Source organism: Sminthopsis crassicaudata, chromosome 2 (genome assembly GCF_048593235.1).
Source record: "Sminthopsis crassicaudata isolate SCR6 chromosome 2, ASM4859323v1, whole genome shotgun sequence".
Taxonomy (NCBI): domain Eukaryota; kingdom Metazoa; phylum Chordata; class Mammalia; order Dasyuromorphia; family Dasyuridae; genus Sminthopsis; species Sminthopsis crassicaudata.
The window spans coordinates 669722523-669740672 of NC_133618.1; the positions used below are offsets into that span (position 1 = coordinate 669722523).

Sequence of the window (18150 nt, forward strand, 5' to 3'; positions counted from 1 at the left end):
TGACAACAATTACAAAAGATTAAAAGGGGAAGGCAAAGGTATAAAGGTCATTTGTACAATGGCACAATAGAAAATGTGTGGACAGTCAAAATTGTAACCTTGAGAGAAGTCAATGATGTTATTGAACTTTGATTTTTGAAAGAAACCAACCAATGAGAGAAATATAAAGGATACTTCCAATGTGAGAAATTAAGGGGTGAAATAAAAAGAGTGATGTCATGGAAAAGAAAGTCTATAATGTCAGGAGGATCATCTGCACAGGGAGGGAGGTTGTAATACTTTGAATTATCTTGAGAGAGAGAGCCTGAGTACCAAAGACCAAATTATATGTCCCTCCTTCCTCTTCCTTCTTTTTTTCCCCTTTGAAACATCATAGTGGTTATCTAAGAGCCAAGTATTAGTTTACTGCTAAATCATAAATCTTGAGCTGGAAGAGACTTTTTAAAAACTTCCTAGATAAGAAAATCACTACACAAATACAAGGCAATAAGTGATGAAGAATTTAAAACTCATAGGTCCCTAATTTGTCATTTATAAGTAAAATAAATAATGTCAAAATCACAGTAAAGAAACTCACCTTATGTTGAGATAAAGACTTAAGAATTTTGTTTTATATTCCAGATCATTTTGGTATTAATAATGTCACGGGTGTGATCTATGTCAAGGCACCTCTTGACTATGAATCAAAGACGAGCTATGTGCTCCGAGTCCAAGCCGATTCCTTGGAAGTGGTTCTGGCCAACCTGCGAGTCCCTTCTAAAAGTAAGTCATGTTTGTTGCTTCTTCAGTAATTCCATACTAGAGTGCATTTTGAGTCTTACAAAAGAATAAAGAAACTGAGAGAGAATTAGCTACTTTATCTTGGCAACAGAGGAAATCCAGACTATATTGTTGATTACTGCCAGTGGAAATGTTGATAGAAGAAGATGACTGTTGAATAATTTACAGTCCCAGAATGCAATGCTTCAGAGCCTCTAAATAGAACTGAGAAGTCCTTCACACATAAGGATTCACATTCAGGACCTCATTATGAGAAGTAGATAAGGAGGATAACCACCATGTCCTTGATTTAGATACTGAGGTCATGACAGGTTAAGTGACTCATTGTCATAAAGATAATAAGTGCTAAAAGGCAAAAACAAACCCAGATTTCCTGAGGAACATGACGAACAGATGATTGTGCTTGTAATTCAGAAGACCTGAATTCAAATCCAGCCTTAAATACTTAGTAGTTGTGTGATCCTGAACAAATCACTTAATCTCTGAGTTTTTTTTTATCTGTTAAAAATATAATATTAATACCTAGGCACAAAGTTATCAAGAAAATCAAATGAGATAATATTTGAAGAATATTTTCTTTTTTTTTTTTTTTTTTTAGGCTGGGGTTAAGTGACTTGCCCAGGGTCACACAGCTAGGAAGTGTTAAGTGTCTGAGACCAGATTTGAACTCGGGTCCTCCTGAATTCAGGGCTGGTGCTCTATCCACTGCACCACCTAGCTGCCCCTTGAAGAATATTTTCAAACTTCAATACACTATATCAATGTTAGTAATGGATAATTGGAACTATGTTGTTGTTTAGATTCCAATCTCCAATCACATTTGTTCTGTCATCTGTAAGGCATAGAACAGAAGCCAGAACAATCATAATAGTTGTGATAGTATTATTAGTAGTAATGGTACTGCTAGTACTAGTAGTCATAATAGTTATAGTAGTTGTAGTGGTAGACGTAGAAGTAGTAGTAATACTCCTATTATTATTACCTTTTCGACCACAGTTACCATTATAACTACTATTACTACTTCTAGGAGCACTGTTACTACATGAGCAGTAGTATTAGCACTACTACTGTTGTAAATATTATATACTACTATTATATATATTAAACATAGTATATAACATATGTTATATACTGATATATATATATATATATATATATATATATATATATATATATACATACATACTATTATTATCACTACTGTTACAACTACTATGACCTTTATTCCACTCTATTTCTTTACCCATGACTGACGGTCCAAGTGATTCAGCCTCAAATTAAAGATTAAGGCAACACTGTGCTAAAGTTCAACACTGAAGAAGAGACCCAGGAAAGACTTAAAAAACTTAAAAAGGCCAAGATTTCCCACTGCATCTGGGCCATCTCCAGTCACTCTGATTTATATCTGGCCACTGCACCTAGATGTTTCCGGAGGGGGCCTTGAGGCAGATGACAGCATAGTACCCCTTCACTCAAATCCAATTCACTTGCATGTCATCACATCCCCTCCCTGAAGTCATGGCCCTCTCCCAAAATGAAGGAAAACTATCCACAATAGTGGTCACAAGGAAGGAGGAAAAGCCATGAGGCAGCAGGGGAGAGGTCAGAAGAAAGAAAAGACTTTCTCCTGCCTTTTTCCTTATATTGAAATTGGGGGTAAAACTCTGGTTTATGCAGTGTTAGTTGTATCCCTTGTTGGTTTTTGTTGTCACTTGTTTCAATCCTTCATGCATTTTCATGACCTCTAGATAAAGATATTGGAGAGGTTTGTCATTTCCTTTTCTAGTTCATTTTATAAATGGGGAAACTGAGTCAATCCTAGTTAAGTTACTTGTCTGGAGTCACATAGCTAGCAAGAGCCTAAGACTGCATTTGAATTTAGATCTTCCTAACTCTAGGCCAGGCATTCTATCATGAGTTACTTCACTGTCCCTAAAACTATATATAAAGCCCTTACGCAGTCATGTCTGACTCTTCATTTAGAGTTTTCTTGATAAAGACACTGGAATAGTTTGATATTTTCTTCTCCTTTATTTTACGAGTGAGGAAGTGAAATAAACAGAGTGAAGTGACTTATCCTGGGTCACATAATATGAGTGGGCAGATCCAAACTCATGAAGAGTCTTCCTGACCTAGGATTCTATCCCCTGTGCCCAATCATAGTTCCTGATATTAAAAGTCCAGTGCACTTTCCAATGTCTTATACTAACACAGGCATTGTCTGCTTGAATTCTCCATGTACTGAAAGTAAAGTGTGGAAATATCTACTCAGTAAAAAGGAACAAGGAATTGAATTCTAGCTTATGACATAAATGAAGGAAATAACCAGTGAGTGTGTTACTTCTTGGTAATGTAGATGAAAATAGATGCTCCCAGACTACATGGCTCCAATCCAGTCATCCACAAGCATTTATTATTCCAGTCTCTAATATATTAAGAAAACTGTAAAGGACAGAAATGGATAAGAAATGAATTCAAGCTTTCCAAGCTGAATAGATTACCAGTGTAATTGGAATATGTTTTCAAGATGGTACCACTTTAAACAATGCAAATGTAAAGAAAAGTGGGATGAAGGAATGCTAAAGTTTGAGGAAGAAGATTTTTCATTTCTTGCAATCCAGGAAAGCTTCAGGGAGAAGGTAGAACTAAGCAAAATTTTAAAATGGGTAAGATTTCAAAAGATTGAAGAGGATGGAAGCCATTTTCCTAGGCATGAGCAATGATGTGAGCCAAGGCACTGGTGAGGGGAAGGCCACATTTCCCCAAACCATCTGTGGCAAAGATAGTGAAAAGGAGAGCAGTATAAGGTAAGGCTAGTGTCATAGGTTGTATCCAAAGTGTAAGTGGCCTTGAGTGACAAGCTTAGGGGAAGAACTACTTGATAATGGGGATGCACTGGAGGTTTTTCTAGATCATCACTAAGGATTTATCAGACAGAGGAGCTTGGGATGGAGGAAATAAACAAGAGATTTAAGATGCTACTGAAAGGATTCCAAGAGTTGAATGTCTGCTGAAATAAATGGTCTACCAATTTATCAACAAGATTTTTTTTTTCAGTTCATATTCTGTACCAGGCACCATAGTAAGTGCTGGGGGGAGGCAGGAGAAAAGTAAAACAGTCTCTTCTTTCAAGGAGGCTATATACAGTATACTGAAAAGAAGGTACAGAACAAAAAGAAATAAATTCCAAGTGCTTTCAGGGTGACACTGACAGGATTGGAAAAAAACCATTGGGGAATAAAAATCTTTGAAGGCATTCTATGAGATAGGTAGTAACATTAACTTCAAATTAAAAACCATTAAGAAAGATCAATAAGGAAATTGTCCCACATCAAACTCTACTAAGTTAGCCACGTACACCAAATTCTATTGAGTTAGCCATATGGGCCAATATATATCATGACGTTGGAGCAAGAGATATAGGAAGTGACTGCACAAGAGAAACATATAGAATGTAATGAGATTGATGACAAAAATGTGTAAGGACAGCAGACTTATGAGATGTGAGTTCAGTTTTCATCAGACCCTAGGCTAACAACCCAAATATCCATACTTTCTCCCAGGCCCCAGATGTTCTGATTGGTATAGGCCTAAGGTGGCATTAGTAAACACCTGGAAAAGAATAGCAACAGCTGGGACCACAAAGCTCTAATGTGTTCCTCCTCAAGAGCTGGGTTGAAGAATATTGACAGAATTGCCTAAAATTTTTCCCAAAGGCACGGTATAAAGATCAATCTGCAATCTGATGATACTTTAACATTTTATCAAACTTAAATTCTCCCTGACTTTATCTAGGATAGCTGGGGGAAAAACATAATAGATGGGAATTGAGACAGAATAAAGGAGGAAAGATTGGTAACTACACATATCAGTCTTTATTTGGTTAGAAAGACAGGAGCTGTGTCTGTTTCATAGTAGGTACTTAAATGTTTGCTGAAGAGATAGATGGATGGAATTAATGATGGAAGCTAATTCATAGAGAAAAGAAACAGGCAGAAAACCAAACCTCAATATAGTCATATGTGACTATTTGATAGCCTCATATTCCTATGTTAATAGAGTTAGCTCAGTATTTGGATTTTCTGAATGTATTCACAGGCGGATGAGAAAGGAGCTGCCCATCACAATGCCATTTATGAGAGAGTGTTGATATAAAATCTTCACCTAAATACATCAAATAAGCATATAAAGGAAAAATTAACTTATTCTCAAAAAGAATTAGAAAATCAATAACTGCACAAAATCTCAACACACTGCTAATGGAATATGATCAATCAAACAGAAGGCAAAGAAGAGAGAAGTTAGACATTTTAATAGAGTGCTAAAGAAAGTAAATTTGATAGACATCCAGAGAGAGGATTGATTTGAAAAAAAAAGAGAGGGTATGCCTTTCCTCTGCCAGATATATAAAAACATTATGTTTTAGGTCAAAGACAAATTCAGAGAAAAATATAAAATGCTCCAATTATGTCCTATATTGTTTTAAAAATAATTATAAGAAATGAAAATGTTATCTATCTATCTATCTATCTATCTATCTATCTATATATATATATATGTATATGTTTATGTAAACAATAAAAATGACTTGTAGGATCCTGTTTGAGTTAAAGAACAAAACATTAAAAATAAATTATAATGAAAATGAGATTAAAACATAAATGCAGAATGTGAACATTTATGGTGTGTAGCCCAAACAATACTCAGAGGCAAATGTTTATCCCTAAATATTTATGGTAGCAAGGAAGAAAATGAGAAAATTAATGAGTTCAATTTGCAGTTAAAAACTAGTAAATGAACAAATGAATATATCAAAAGCAAGCAGGGTAGAATTTAGGTAAGAGAAACTATGAATGTGACAGAGAATAAAGGAACAATTAAAATGACAAGCAAGTATTTTTAAAATATTAATGAAATTGATAATTAGCAACATATTCCAAAAGAAGAGAAAGAACATGAAATAACCAATATCAAAATGATAAAAAGAAATCCCAAGAATGAAAAATAGTTGTTTTTAAAACTATTGTATGGGAACTTTGAATTATATGATCACAAAAGAAAATTACTGAATTGAATGTACATTTTAATTTTTAAAAAATTACAAAAGGTCTATTCAGTGCAGTAGCAGCCCTTCAGACTCCAAGTGGTCAGCTATGACCCCCAAATCTCCAACAACCATCTCAAAAGGACCCACAGTTGGCATTGATCTTGGAACCACTTATTCCCATGTGGGACTCTTCCAACATGGGAAAGGGAAGATCTAATGACCAAGGAAACAGAACCATCCCAATGGACATTACCTTCACCAACATTTAATTGGTGTTGTTGCAAGGAATCAAGTTTCAATGAACCCCACCATTTTTTTGGTGCTGAAAATGTAGTTGGTCACAGGTTAAGTGATGCAGTTGTAGTCAGATGTGAAGCACTGGCCTTTTACGCTTGTGAATGACAGAGTCAGACCTAAGATCCAAGTCAACTACGAAAGAGAGAACAAAAGTTCTCACCAGAAGAAATATCTTCCATGGTCTTGACCAATATGAAAGAACTTGCTGAAGCTGACTTAGAGAAGACTGTTACAACTGCTGGGGTCACAGTACTAGCCTATTTCAATGATTTCCAATCTCAGGCCATCAAAGATTCTGGAACCATTCTGGTCTCAATGTACTGCAAATCATCAGCGAAGAATGGCTATTGCTATTGCTCATGACTTGGACAAAAAGATTGATGCTGAGAGAAATGATCTTCGATGCTGAAGATGGTACTTTCAATGCTCTACTTTTACTACTGAAGATGACATTTTGAAAAAAAAAAATAATAGCTTTTTTATTTTTCCAAATATATGCAAAGATAATTTTCAACATTCAGCTTTGCTAAGCCTTGTGTTCCAAAGATGGCATTTTTGAGGTCAAATCCCCAGCTGAGACACTTAGTTGTGCGGGGAGGACTTTAATAATTGCATGGTCAACCATTTTATTGCCAAGTTCAAGTGAAAGCCCAAGAAGGGCATCGTGAGAAAAAAGAAACTCATTTGTCATCTATATTCCCCTTGTGACTTTCCAAATTATATTTGCTCTTTCAGTACCAAGGCCAACATTGAAATAGAATACTTCTGGGAAGGTATTGACTGCTATATATCAATCATCAACATCTATTTTGAAGAGCTGAATACTGATCTCTTCTGTGGCAGACTGAACTCTGTGGAAGAGGTCTCCAAAGACATCAAGATAGATTAGTCATGGACTCATGACATTGTTCCACTCACATCTCCCAAATCCAGAAACTTCTCCAAGACTTCTCCAGTGGCAAGAAGCTCAACAAAAAGTATTGATCCTGATAAGGCTGTTGCTTAAGATACAGCTGTCCGAGATGTCATTTTGTCTGGAGAAAAATCTGAAAATGTGCAGGACTTGTCACTATTGGACATCACTCCTCTATCTCTTGAAATTGAAATGTCTGATAAAGTTACGACAGTCCTGAACAAGCATAAATCCACCATCCTCGCCAAGTAGACATAGACCTTTCCCTTCCATTTAGACAATGAGGCTGGTTTATGAAGATGAGAGAGCAATGAGAAAGGATAACAGCCTGCTTGGTAAGTTTATAGTCATATTTATCCTCCCAGCATGCAGGATCATTCCTCAGATTGAAGTAACATTTGACACTAAAGCAAATGGTATCGTCAGTGTTTCTGTTATGGATAAAAGCACAGGCAAGGAGAACAAGGTCATCATCACCAATGACAAACATCCTCTGAGCCAAGATGACATTGAACAGATGATCCAGAAGGCTGAGTGAGAAATACAAGGCTGAGGATGAAAATAGAGAGACAATATGTTTTATGCATTCAACACAAAGGCTACCAAAGAAGATAAAAAACTTCAAGGCAAAATTGGTGAAGACAAATAGAAGATCCTTGACGAATATAATAAATCATCAAGTGACTGGATAAGAAACAGATGGCTAAGAAGGAAGAATCTGAATAACAATAGGAAGAATTGGAGAAGGTCTGCAACCCCATTGTTACTGAGCCATACCTGAGTGCAAGAAGTATGTTTTCTGGGTTCTCAGGGGGTGGAACAACCCCATCTGGAGGGACTTCTTCTGGAATCAACATTAAAGAGGTCAACTCAACACAGTGGAAGAAAGAACATTCCATACAACTTTGAAAAAATTTGAAGGACTCAAATTTGTAGCTATAGCAATAGCATTGTAAAGTGAATATATAAAATATTGTTTAAATCTGGGCGTTCTGAATACTTGAATATGTGCAGAGAAAAAAATGAACAACATCAAACTTTATCAGTACTGTAAACAAGTGGAAATGCAATTCTTGTCCTGAAGAATGAAACTATTTAAAATTGGCATCTCAAAAAATACAAACTATTTAACAACAAAATCAAAAATAAATAACCAAAGTAAACTGATTTCAAAAGTATTCAGCAGACTATTTAATTAACTTCCAAGTAAAAATATCAGGATGAAATGAATTCATGGTTATATATTTTCAAATATTCAGACTGAATCATCTCACTAATACAAAGACATTTTCAAAATATAATCATAGTATCATACCTCATTTTCCATCTAAGAAACAAATATAACACTCATTCCCAAACCCAGAAAAGATATTTCAGATAATGAAAGTACTGTGCCAATATAATCAATGAGCATTTCCACAGAACTATTAACAAAACAATGGAGAAGGGATGTTAACAAGACCATTTAATTTTCTCCACTAAATATCTGGCTGTCTGTACTGTTTCACAAGAAACTATTAATAAGGCTACCTCAGCTCTGCTCAGTGCCAGGATTCTTTTCAACTAAGGATCTTCGCTAGTAAAATAATAAGAGACTTAGTAGACTGAACACCACTAAATAAATGTACAAATTTTTATCAAGATGAAGAAATATCCAATGAGGACTATCAAGTACTTGTACCATCAAGGGAAATCTAGGAATTTGTAGTGCGGCACAAACTTAAAAAGTTATTAAAATGGCTTTTATAAGAAAATTAATTATTACTGAGATGATTAAATATGAAACATAACAAATGTACTCTTTTCATTAATATAATATTAAAAACTGGAGAATTTAGAATCAATTGAACAAAGTAAAGATATTTAGCCTGAAGAAGGGAAACCTTAAGCAGGACTTGATAACTGTCAGAGTAGTTTCAGATTGTCATGTAGAAAAGGAATTTGACTTGTTCAGTTCAGATTCAAAGCTATCCCATAGTTCCATTGGTTTCCTTGGCAAGACAGTGTATTCCTCTTTATTGGAACTATTCATAGTCTTGATGATTCCTTGAGTAATAGGAATTATGATGATCCCACTCTTTAAGGTTATAGGGGATTACATTTACACATATAAACACATATACAATTTTATAGGGATTTCAAGAATACTGTCTTTCCATTATCTCAAACACATCACTTATGCTCTCTACCTTTTGAAGAGCCAATGAGTAGAACTCCACTTCCATTTAAGCATTTAGTGTTGCATTAGCTTGTACAAATAAATATTTCCTTGAAAATCACACCAAGAACAAACATATAAATATTTTCCCCAATATCTCAAGGGTATTATGCTCTCTAAAAGTCTCTGGAGATGGCAGAGGTTTAGGCTCATAGATCATCTCAATTCCTAAATAGCATTAGTTGTGATGTCCACTAATCTAATTCTGAGATGTCTGCTTTTTAGAGAGTTTTCTGGGCAGTACCAAAATCCAACCTGGAATCTTGGTCTTTGGGAACTCCAGCAAGAAGGTTACTGGGAAGGGGCAGCTAAGTAGTGCAGTGGATAGAGCAGCAGCCTTGAATTCAGGAGGACCAGAGTTCAAATCTGATCTCAGACACTTAACACTTCCTAGCTGTGTGACCCTGGGCAAGTCACTTAACCCCAGCCTCAGGAAAAAAAAAATTAATTAGAACTAAAGTGAACAAATTATAAAGACTATAATTCCTTTTGCATTTCTGAGAACCACATTGTCTAAGGTGGAAGATTTCATATATATATATATATATATATATATATATATATATATATATATATATATATATATATATATATATATATATATATATATATATTTTTTTTTTTTTTTTTTTTTTTTTTTTTTTTTTTCCTGAGGTAAATGGGATTAAATGACTTGCTCAAGGTCAGCTAGGAAGTGCTAGCTTCAAGTCTGAGATCAGATTTGAACTCAGGTACTCCTGACTTCAGGACAGGTGCTCTATCTACTGCGCCACCTAGCTGCCCAAGAGATAATCTTTAGCATCTTATCCCCTCCTCACCACTACCAGCATCCCTCCCCCACCTTCTCCCACTGAATTATATCTCTGGCTGTGAATCAATGATTTTTATTTTTATTTTTTTACCCTCAGACACAAAGACAAAGGTAGGATGTTATTAGTCAAGTAGCTATGAAAAACACAGAAATTTCTGGCTTTATAAGTCATTGAAAAGAGGCTATTCCCAATCACATAGTAAGCCAATATAGATCATTACATGTCTTAACAATTTTTCTGTCTCTCTAGTACCTCCCACTGACTGACTCCATTTCAGGTCATCTGAGAGTATACCAAAGTCACATTATACTTCATCATATAAATTGAAATGAGGGGTTGGAGTTACTCAGAGATGTGTTCCTGAGAAACTTTCCATTTCTAACAGTCTATTGTTCCATAATCAGAAATTTGAGGAAATGAAAGGTAATAGTAGAGGAGGGTTAATGAGATTGCAGTGCCTTGCCTAGAGAAAAGGCTTAGTGGATCATCCTATAGAATAGTGATTCAAATTGTTCTTTTTGGCCCTGGTGAGCAATGGAGTGAAGCTGGATATTACAACATGGCAGATCTTAGCTCAATACAAACAACACAAGTGCTTGGAATAGAGAACATTTGCCAAATCCAGATTTTACCACTTATTGATGATAAAAACACATTTGTTTTTAGGATGAAAGTAGTGTGTTGATACATAAGTACACAAAGCTATAACTTGCACTTATTACGTGAACATAAAAGCTGATGTTAAGACAAAAGAGCGAACAACTCTATTCAAAGGAGAGAACAATTAGCAAAATTCAGGAGTGATCTCTTCATGTGGCGCATAAGCATAAAACACAAAAGTTGGTTTGCTGAAGGCAGAAAGTCTTGGTCCATTATGATATGAAAATCTTCATTGCTCTTTGATTCTTGATGTGAAATTTGAGACTTCAGTGTTCAAAATGTATTATAATTCATTAAGGACAATGAACGCTCTGGAATCAAGGCATTGTCCATTAGTCAAACAAATAATTAGCTGGCTTTGTTTGCTAGAGAAACAGAGTTTAATTCATTAATTTTCTATTAGTCCTTTCCTACTTTAAAATGAGATCTCATTTATTTAGAATCTAATTTTGACACATCTGTAACCAGGGAATGAGAACATAATGGACTCTGGGAAAAAAAAAAAAAAAAAGTTTAGTGCTTAACTAGAATTGCTTTCAAGAGAGTCTTTTCTTCAAATTACTTTTGAGCTCCAAACTTCATTTACCTGTATTTGATTTGATTTGGTTTTGTTTTATTTTTTTGCCCTATAATATCTTCTGAACCTTAACCATTACCCAGTTACTCTCAAACACTGAATCCATTTATGTAAAGGAAAAAAAAAACCTGAGGAAAATCAACTTACAAAGCTTTTCAGTAATTGGACGCTTCTTACTTTTCCAACATTCTTACTTTCTATCTATTCTCCAGCAATACTGGCCTTTTTATTCTTCCTCTCACATAATACTCTATCTCCTACCTCCATGTCTCTGGACTGGTCGATCTGCATGGCCAGAATGCACTCCATCCTGATGTTTAACTCTTAGAATTCCTGATTTCTTCTAAGACTCATCTCCAGCCCAATTTCTTTAGATCTTTACTGATCTACTGTTTGGTTCGTGCTTCCCTTCTTACCTCCACTTTCCCTCTCTCTTGGCCTTCTTTCCTCCCTCTGTGCACAAGTGTATCATGCCCTTCCCTACAAATATTCTTAGCATTTTTTCCCCTCTTTTCCACCTCTGAACCCTCTCAAGATATATTGGGGTTTACTGGTTAGATTTATGTCTTAAGGACCAGGCCTTAAATCAAAACCAATCTGATTCTCAAGCCCAATTTGGTCTTTATTTGGATCCTGATTGACTCAGATTGAATGTAAATGGTCAGAAACCCTGAGGGTCTTCTCTTTCCAGAGTTATTTATATATTTGTTTGTTTGTTTGTTTATTTATTTATTTATTTTTGACTAGGCAAAAGAGGAGATTCTTTTCCTCTATTGCTACCTAACCTTAATCACTGAATGGATGCAGCCTCAGACAAACTGAGATTTATTGTAAATTAAAAAGGCCAAGGTTTCCCATTTCATCCAGGACCATCTCCAGTCTTCCTGATCTATATCTTACCATTGCACCCAGATAGCTATGGAGGGAAAGTGAGGCAGATTTCCCCCCCCCCCCTACTTAAATCCAATTCACTTGCATGTCATGGAATCACCTCCCTGATGTCATGGTCCTCTTCAAGAATGATGATCAAACCACTACCCTTCAAAGATTTTCTTCCTTCTACTTTGATTCTATTTTTTAGATCTGATTTATATGTGTTGTCTCCTCCATTGAAAGTAAACTCCCTGAGGAAAAGAACTATTGCTACTTTTTTTTTTTTTTTTTTTTCTGTGTATCCCCATTGCTTGGTTAGGTGCCTAGCCCTTAGCAAGTACTCAAAATATGTTTGTTAATTGAATGATTGATAGAATGACCATGTTTGTTAGTAGTATATGTAAGCAATACTACCTATTCACATACCCTTCTATTTAGAGGAAGGAAATATGTATGACCTCCTGTTCCCTCAATTATTGTTATTTATCCTTCTTTCTTGAAGAAGACCAATGATATTAGGAAGGTGATGTCTTGATTTGCAAGTACATTGGAGTTAAGTAAGACAGGGATGTGCAAAATCACAAGCTTCACCCTTTCCTCCAGAACCATCTGAGTTCAAGGCAAGATACAGATCATGATGACTGGAGATGGCTCTTGATGCAGTGGAGCCCTTGGACTTTTTAAGCTAAGGTCTTTCTCAGGTCTTTATGTGAGACAATGTCCACTCAGTGATTAAAGTTAAGAAATGAAGCCAAAAAAAAATAAGTCAACTTTTATCTAGTTCAAAAAATTAGCTGGAAGGGAAAAGGAGCTTTTGGTCATCTAGGTGTGACTGCCTTTTGTTTTTACTTATAATTTTGTAGTTTCATGCAATTGTCCTTTCCCCCCCCCAACCTATTTGACAGCATTAATCAATAAAAAATTATCAATGAGTCTATATGCCCTATTGTATTTGGGACACAACTCTCTGTATGTTCAAGGATGAACCTCCTATTGACTTTCCTCAAGATCACACAGCTAATAAGTGTCAGAAATGCAATGTGAAGCCAGGATTTCTGGATTCCAAACCAGGACTGTTTTTAACCACATCAACCTATTTTTATTTGACTAACTGATCTCTCTATTGGAAGCAAATAGGAAAGCTATTAAGATAAATATTAAACTATTTTCAATATTTTTATGGTACCAACCTATAATGTATCTCATTCCATTTTCAGCCTCTATAATAAATTAATAAGACTAACTAAAGCAACTTATGACTAACTTTCTTCCCATAATGTCCCCATGGCTTGGGCTACGACATGTTGCTTGTCTCATGTAATTTACACAGAGGTCCAGAAAACTCAGAGCTCACTCAGGGTAGCCACAGTCCTTGATGTGACCATATTTTTTAACAATGGCACTCACAATATCATTGTACATTTAAAAATTGCAACCTGATTATAAAAACTAATCACCCCAAATGCTTTCCAGTAGTTTTTGCCAATTACACGCTAAGCATCTGCTATAAATACATCACAAAAACAACTGCATTTTCAATGAAACAAAGATTTATCCTAAGAGGTGAAGAATAATATTCTCTGACTCAGAAAACATTTGTAGTCAGTGATGTTGCCCTACTTGAAATTGTGATGGAGAAATGGAAATGGGATTTATTTAGCATACTTCTGGAACCAAGTGCTTTGTTGTTGAGTTTCAGCTTTTTTCCCCCCAAATTAGTCTGTTGTACCCAGAGCAACGATGTGTGACAAACATTTCTAAATTAAATTATCATGTGAAATAAGTTTGAACAGTAGAAGGCTTTGGGGAGCAGCAGATGACATGATATAAGAATAGCAACCCAGTTCCAGAATGAAAACATCTTAGACAGGGCTCCCCAAACATTCAGAAGGGTTTAAATCTGCTCAAGTCATTTCACAATGATCTTGAATATATAGAAGATGTGAATGAAAAAATGGCAAGATGGAAATGTATTGGGTAAGTGGAGTGAGCATTTGATGATGACACCATGATTGTAAGTCTCAGTAACCAAATTGTTGATAAAACCATAGACAATAATAAGAAAGTTTGGAAGAAAGGGTTAGTTTCTGCTTTTTTAACCATGATGCCAGAGATGGAAGAAGAAAGAAAATAGAAAGAATAGTTAAAATAAAAGCATAAGAGACATGGAGACAATATCATAGAAAGGTTCTCATGACAAGGTAGATATATTTTTCTCATACAAAAAAGGGAGCCGTGAAAAGCGAAAACTGACATGTTGAAGGTTGTGTAGAAAAGAGTATAATTCAACACTTGTGGCTTTCTGCTTCATGAAATGCAATTCAGGTAGGTATGAAGAGGGAGCTGAGGGCAGAAATGAAAAGAGAATGAAACTGGACTAGATAGAATTTGGGAAGCCAGTGATCCCAAGCTATTGAGGCTGAAAAAAAAGTTCATCATTTAAACATCATTATTCTTCTGGACATGCAAAGGGTAGAATTCCAAAATCAAATGGTTATTGTAGAGAACTTAGAGAGTGACATATGGTGAGTCTTATAGGTGGTAATAGAACATCAGCAGTAATGTGGAAGAGTAGTTATCACAACAAGAGTATAGAATCTAAATATAGTAAATAGGGAGAATCCAAAAGACACAGTTGGACTATAATGACCATTGTTAATGCCAACCCATTAACTCCCAGCTGCTTACCCTAGCAGGGGTCAACTGGCTCTTACCTTCACCAGGCCTTTGGACGTCTTGGCTCTGATTATCTCAATCAGAGAGCTAGCTCTCTTGAGGTTCCACCACAGAACACCTGAGTCACTCAAGTATGCAGCAACAGGTCTTTTCTAACTCTTTACATAGAATTCCCTAACATTCCCTCTGGCCTTCCCTCCAGAGTTCTTCCTTCCCTTCTGGAGTTCCTCTGGAATTCCCCCTCCCACCTTCTGCAATCCATTTTTATAGTCCCCAGGTCACATGACTGAGAGTGCACCGATTAGAGCATAACCTGCAAAAGTAAGGAGGCTTTTCCTCGTTAATGAGGTTTACTCAATACCTTGAATGCCCTGTTATCAGGCTAAGGCAGAATATGCCTCCAAGTGCCACTTATACTCTGCCCTTGAGATCTGCCCCTGACTCTAACACCAACCCATTAAACATAAAAGACCATGTGATAGCTAGCTAGCTAGATGAATAGATAGAAAACTGATGGAGGAGAAAGATTATATATTTATATCTATATCTATATCTATATCTATCTATCTATCTATCTATCTATATATATGAATATATATATATGTATATATATGTATATAGATAGATAGATAGATAGATAGATACATAGATACATAGATATAGATATAGATATCTATCTATCTATATATGAGAGAGAAAGAAAGAGAGACAGAGACAGAGAAAAAGAAAGAGAAATAAAGAAACGGACAGATAGAAAAAGATACACAGAGAGAAATGGATAGAAACATAAATACAACAGACATATATTAATATATAGTTTTAGATACTTGGATTAGATGGATATAAGTATCAACTTGGTATGAATCAATTCTCTGCTGCTTTTGCTAATTTTGGCCTAAAATTTAACATCAAGAAAACATAGGTCCTCCACCAGTCAGCACCACACCATCTATATGTGGAATCAATACTTAAGCAAATGGAGACGTTTTGAATGCTGTGGATAAGTTCTCTTGCCTTGGCAGTTTACTTTCCAGTGATATACACACTGAAAATGAGATTGAAACCCACATTGCCAGAGTTAGATCAGTGTTTGGGAGGTCCCAAAGGGAAGTGGGAAATTTGAGATATTAGACTGACTACTAAACTGAAGGTCCACAGAGTTGTGCTGACCCCATTATTGCCTGCCTGTGAAAGTTGGATAGTCTACCAAAGTTGGATAACTTCAAGCCAGGAAATTGAATTGCCTTCATTTGAATTTTCTTGCGAAGATTCTGAAGATCCCCTGGTAGGATGAGATACCAGTCACCGAGGTCCCTTCTCAAACTAAACTGCCAAGTGTTCCAACTCTGCTGCAGAGAGCACAGCTTCATTGGCTGGGCCCATTGTTCCAATGCCAAATGTACACTTGCCAAAAAAGACTATTTTATAGAGAACTAACACAGGGCAAGGGCTCACAAGATGGTGAGAAAAAGTGATCACACTGGTTCTCTAAAGATTTTAAGGAATTTAAACTTGATTGTATAACATGGAAGACACTGCACAAGTCCACCCAGCATAGTGTGCCCTCATCAGAGAGGGTGTTGTGTTTTCTGAGCAAAGCTAACTTGAATTAACTCAGTAGATATGCAAGATATACAAAATTAGAGAAGTTCCCCCAGTTGTTCATAGGGACTATTTGTGTTCATTCTGTGACAGAACGTTCTGAGCTCACATTAGTCCGATCAGCTACAATCAAACACACTGTAACTCAATTCTAACATAGTGATGTCATTTTGGTCCTTTTTGAGAAGGAAGGACAGCAGCCATCTAAGCAGTTGTAGATCTAGACAAAAATAGAGATTAAAGATAAATACATTGATAGAAGTACGGAGACATATATATATATATATATATATATATATATATATATATATATATGTGTGTGTGTGTGTGTGTGTGTGTGTGTATGGAGACATATATATGTATATGTATATATATATATATATAGTATGTATATATATATATATATATATATATATATATATATATACACACACATACACACACACATACACACACACACACACACACACACATATATAAGGAATACTTTTAGGCAAATGTGGATGCATATACATGTATGGAAGGAAATAGGACACAGACCTAGGACCTCTGACTCCAGAACCAAGGAGTCCTTAATTGTGCTATGGAGCTGAATACTTTATGCAACACACAGAAGGTGCTAAGAAGGTTATTTAAAACACAGTTATATCTTCAGGGAGCTTATCTTTTAGTTGCCAAGAAAAACTGATCCGGAAAAGTGCCCCAGCAAAAGCATACTGAATGTTTCCTTATTTCATAAAAGGGAATGTCTGGCTGTGCAGTTTAGAGATAGAAAAGGAAAGAAAAAAAAGCAGTCAATCGTCTATCAAAAACAATCAATCCTCTTGTTTTGTAGAATAAGTAGATACATTGAAAATAAATGTCCCTATGGAAAACATCTAGTAACATCATTATATTTTTATCTTTAAGTATAATCCAGTATTGTCGTCTGTTCTGAGTTATTGACTATGCAGGCAATATTAGGAAATATCAAAATCTCCACTTCCAAGATTTATTATGACTTATCTATCCAGTTGTTTCTAATGGCCAACATTCAGTACCTAAAATAGTGTCGACTTTTTTTCATTTTATTCATTGTAAATGATGCATCTAAATGTGGTTTAATTAAGTTAAAGGGTGATTTGAGTTCTCATAGCCCTATCGTGGTAAATTCCTATCGACTCTTATGACATTGATTTACTAGGCCACCACGAAGTTCAGTGACATGGGAATGATGAACAGCTTTAGATATAGGTGACTTTGAGTGAACCAGGCTTGAGGTACCTGCCATGTAATTAATGTACAACTCTAATATTTGATGACACCACTTTGATGTAAGTTCTCTTGTTAGATATCATTAAATTGATGAGCCATTTTGGAGTTTGCTAACAGGGATTTGATGAACAGCTCTGATTTCTGGAACGGCTCTGAAGTGGTAAACTCTCCAGGAGTTAGATAATGCTGGATTGATGAACTATTGCACAGCTAAATGATTGAGAATTTCATTTACCTGAGGAGTTAAATCCTGAATTGTTTTCAGGTTGACAGTCATCAGTGGCTGGAATAGAGCAAAAACAATTTTGGCTCCAAAACTCCACATAAAACTTAGTGATCAGCTCAGGGAAACACATTAGCTTAATGACCAATTGATCACTTGAGTGACAGAGGGCTTAAGTTACTTGTTCAAGGTTATGTAGAGAATTAAAGGCAGGGTCA

General features: G+C 35.7%; 1 protein-coding gene across 1 annotated transcript in view; it reads left to right on the forward strand.

Moving 5' to 3' along the window:
• The window catches only part of PCDH15 (protocadherin related 15), a 2229510-nt gene that overhangs the window by 2082317 nt on the left and 129043 nt on the right, over positions 1–18150 (forward strand). Inside the window, exon 29 of the mRNA XM_074297067.1 lies at positions 622–762. Coding sequence (XP_074153168.1) covers positions 622–762 — 141 coding nt within the window. The remainder of the gene's footprint in view (positions 1–621; positions 763–18150) is intronic.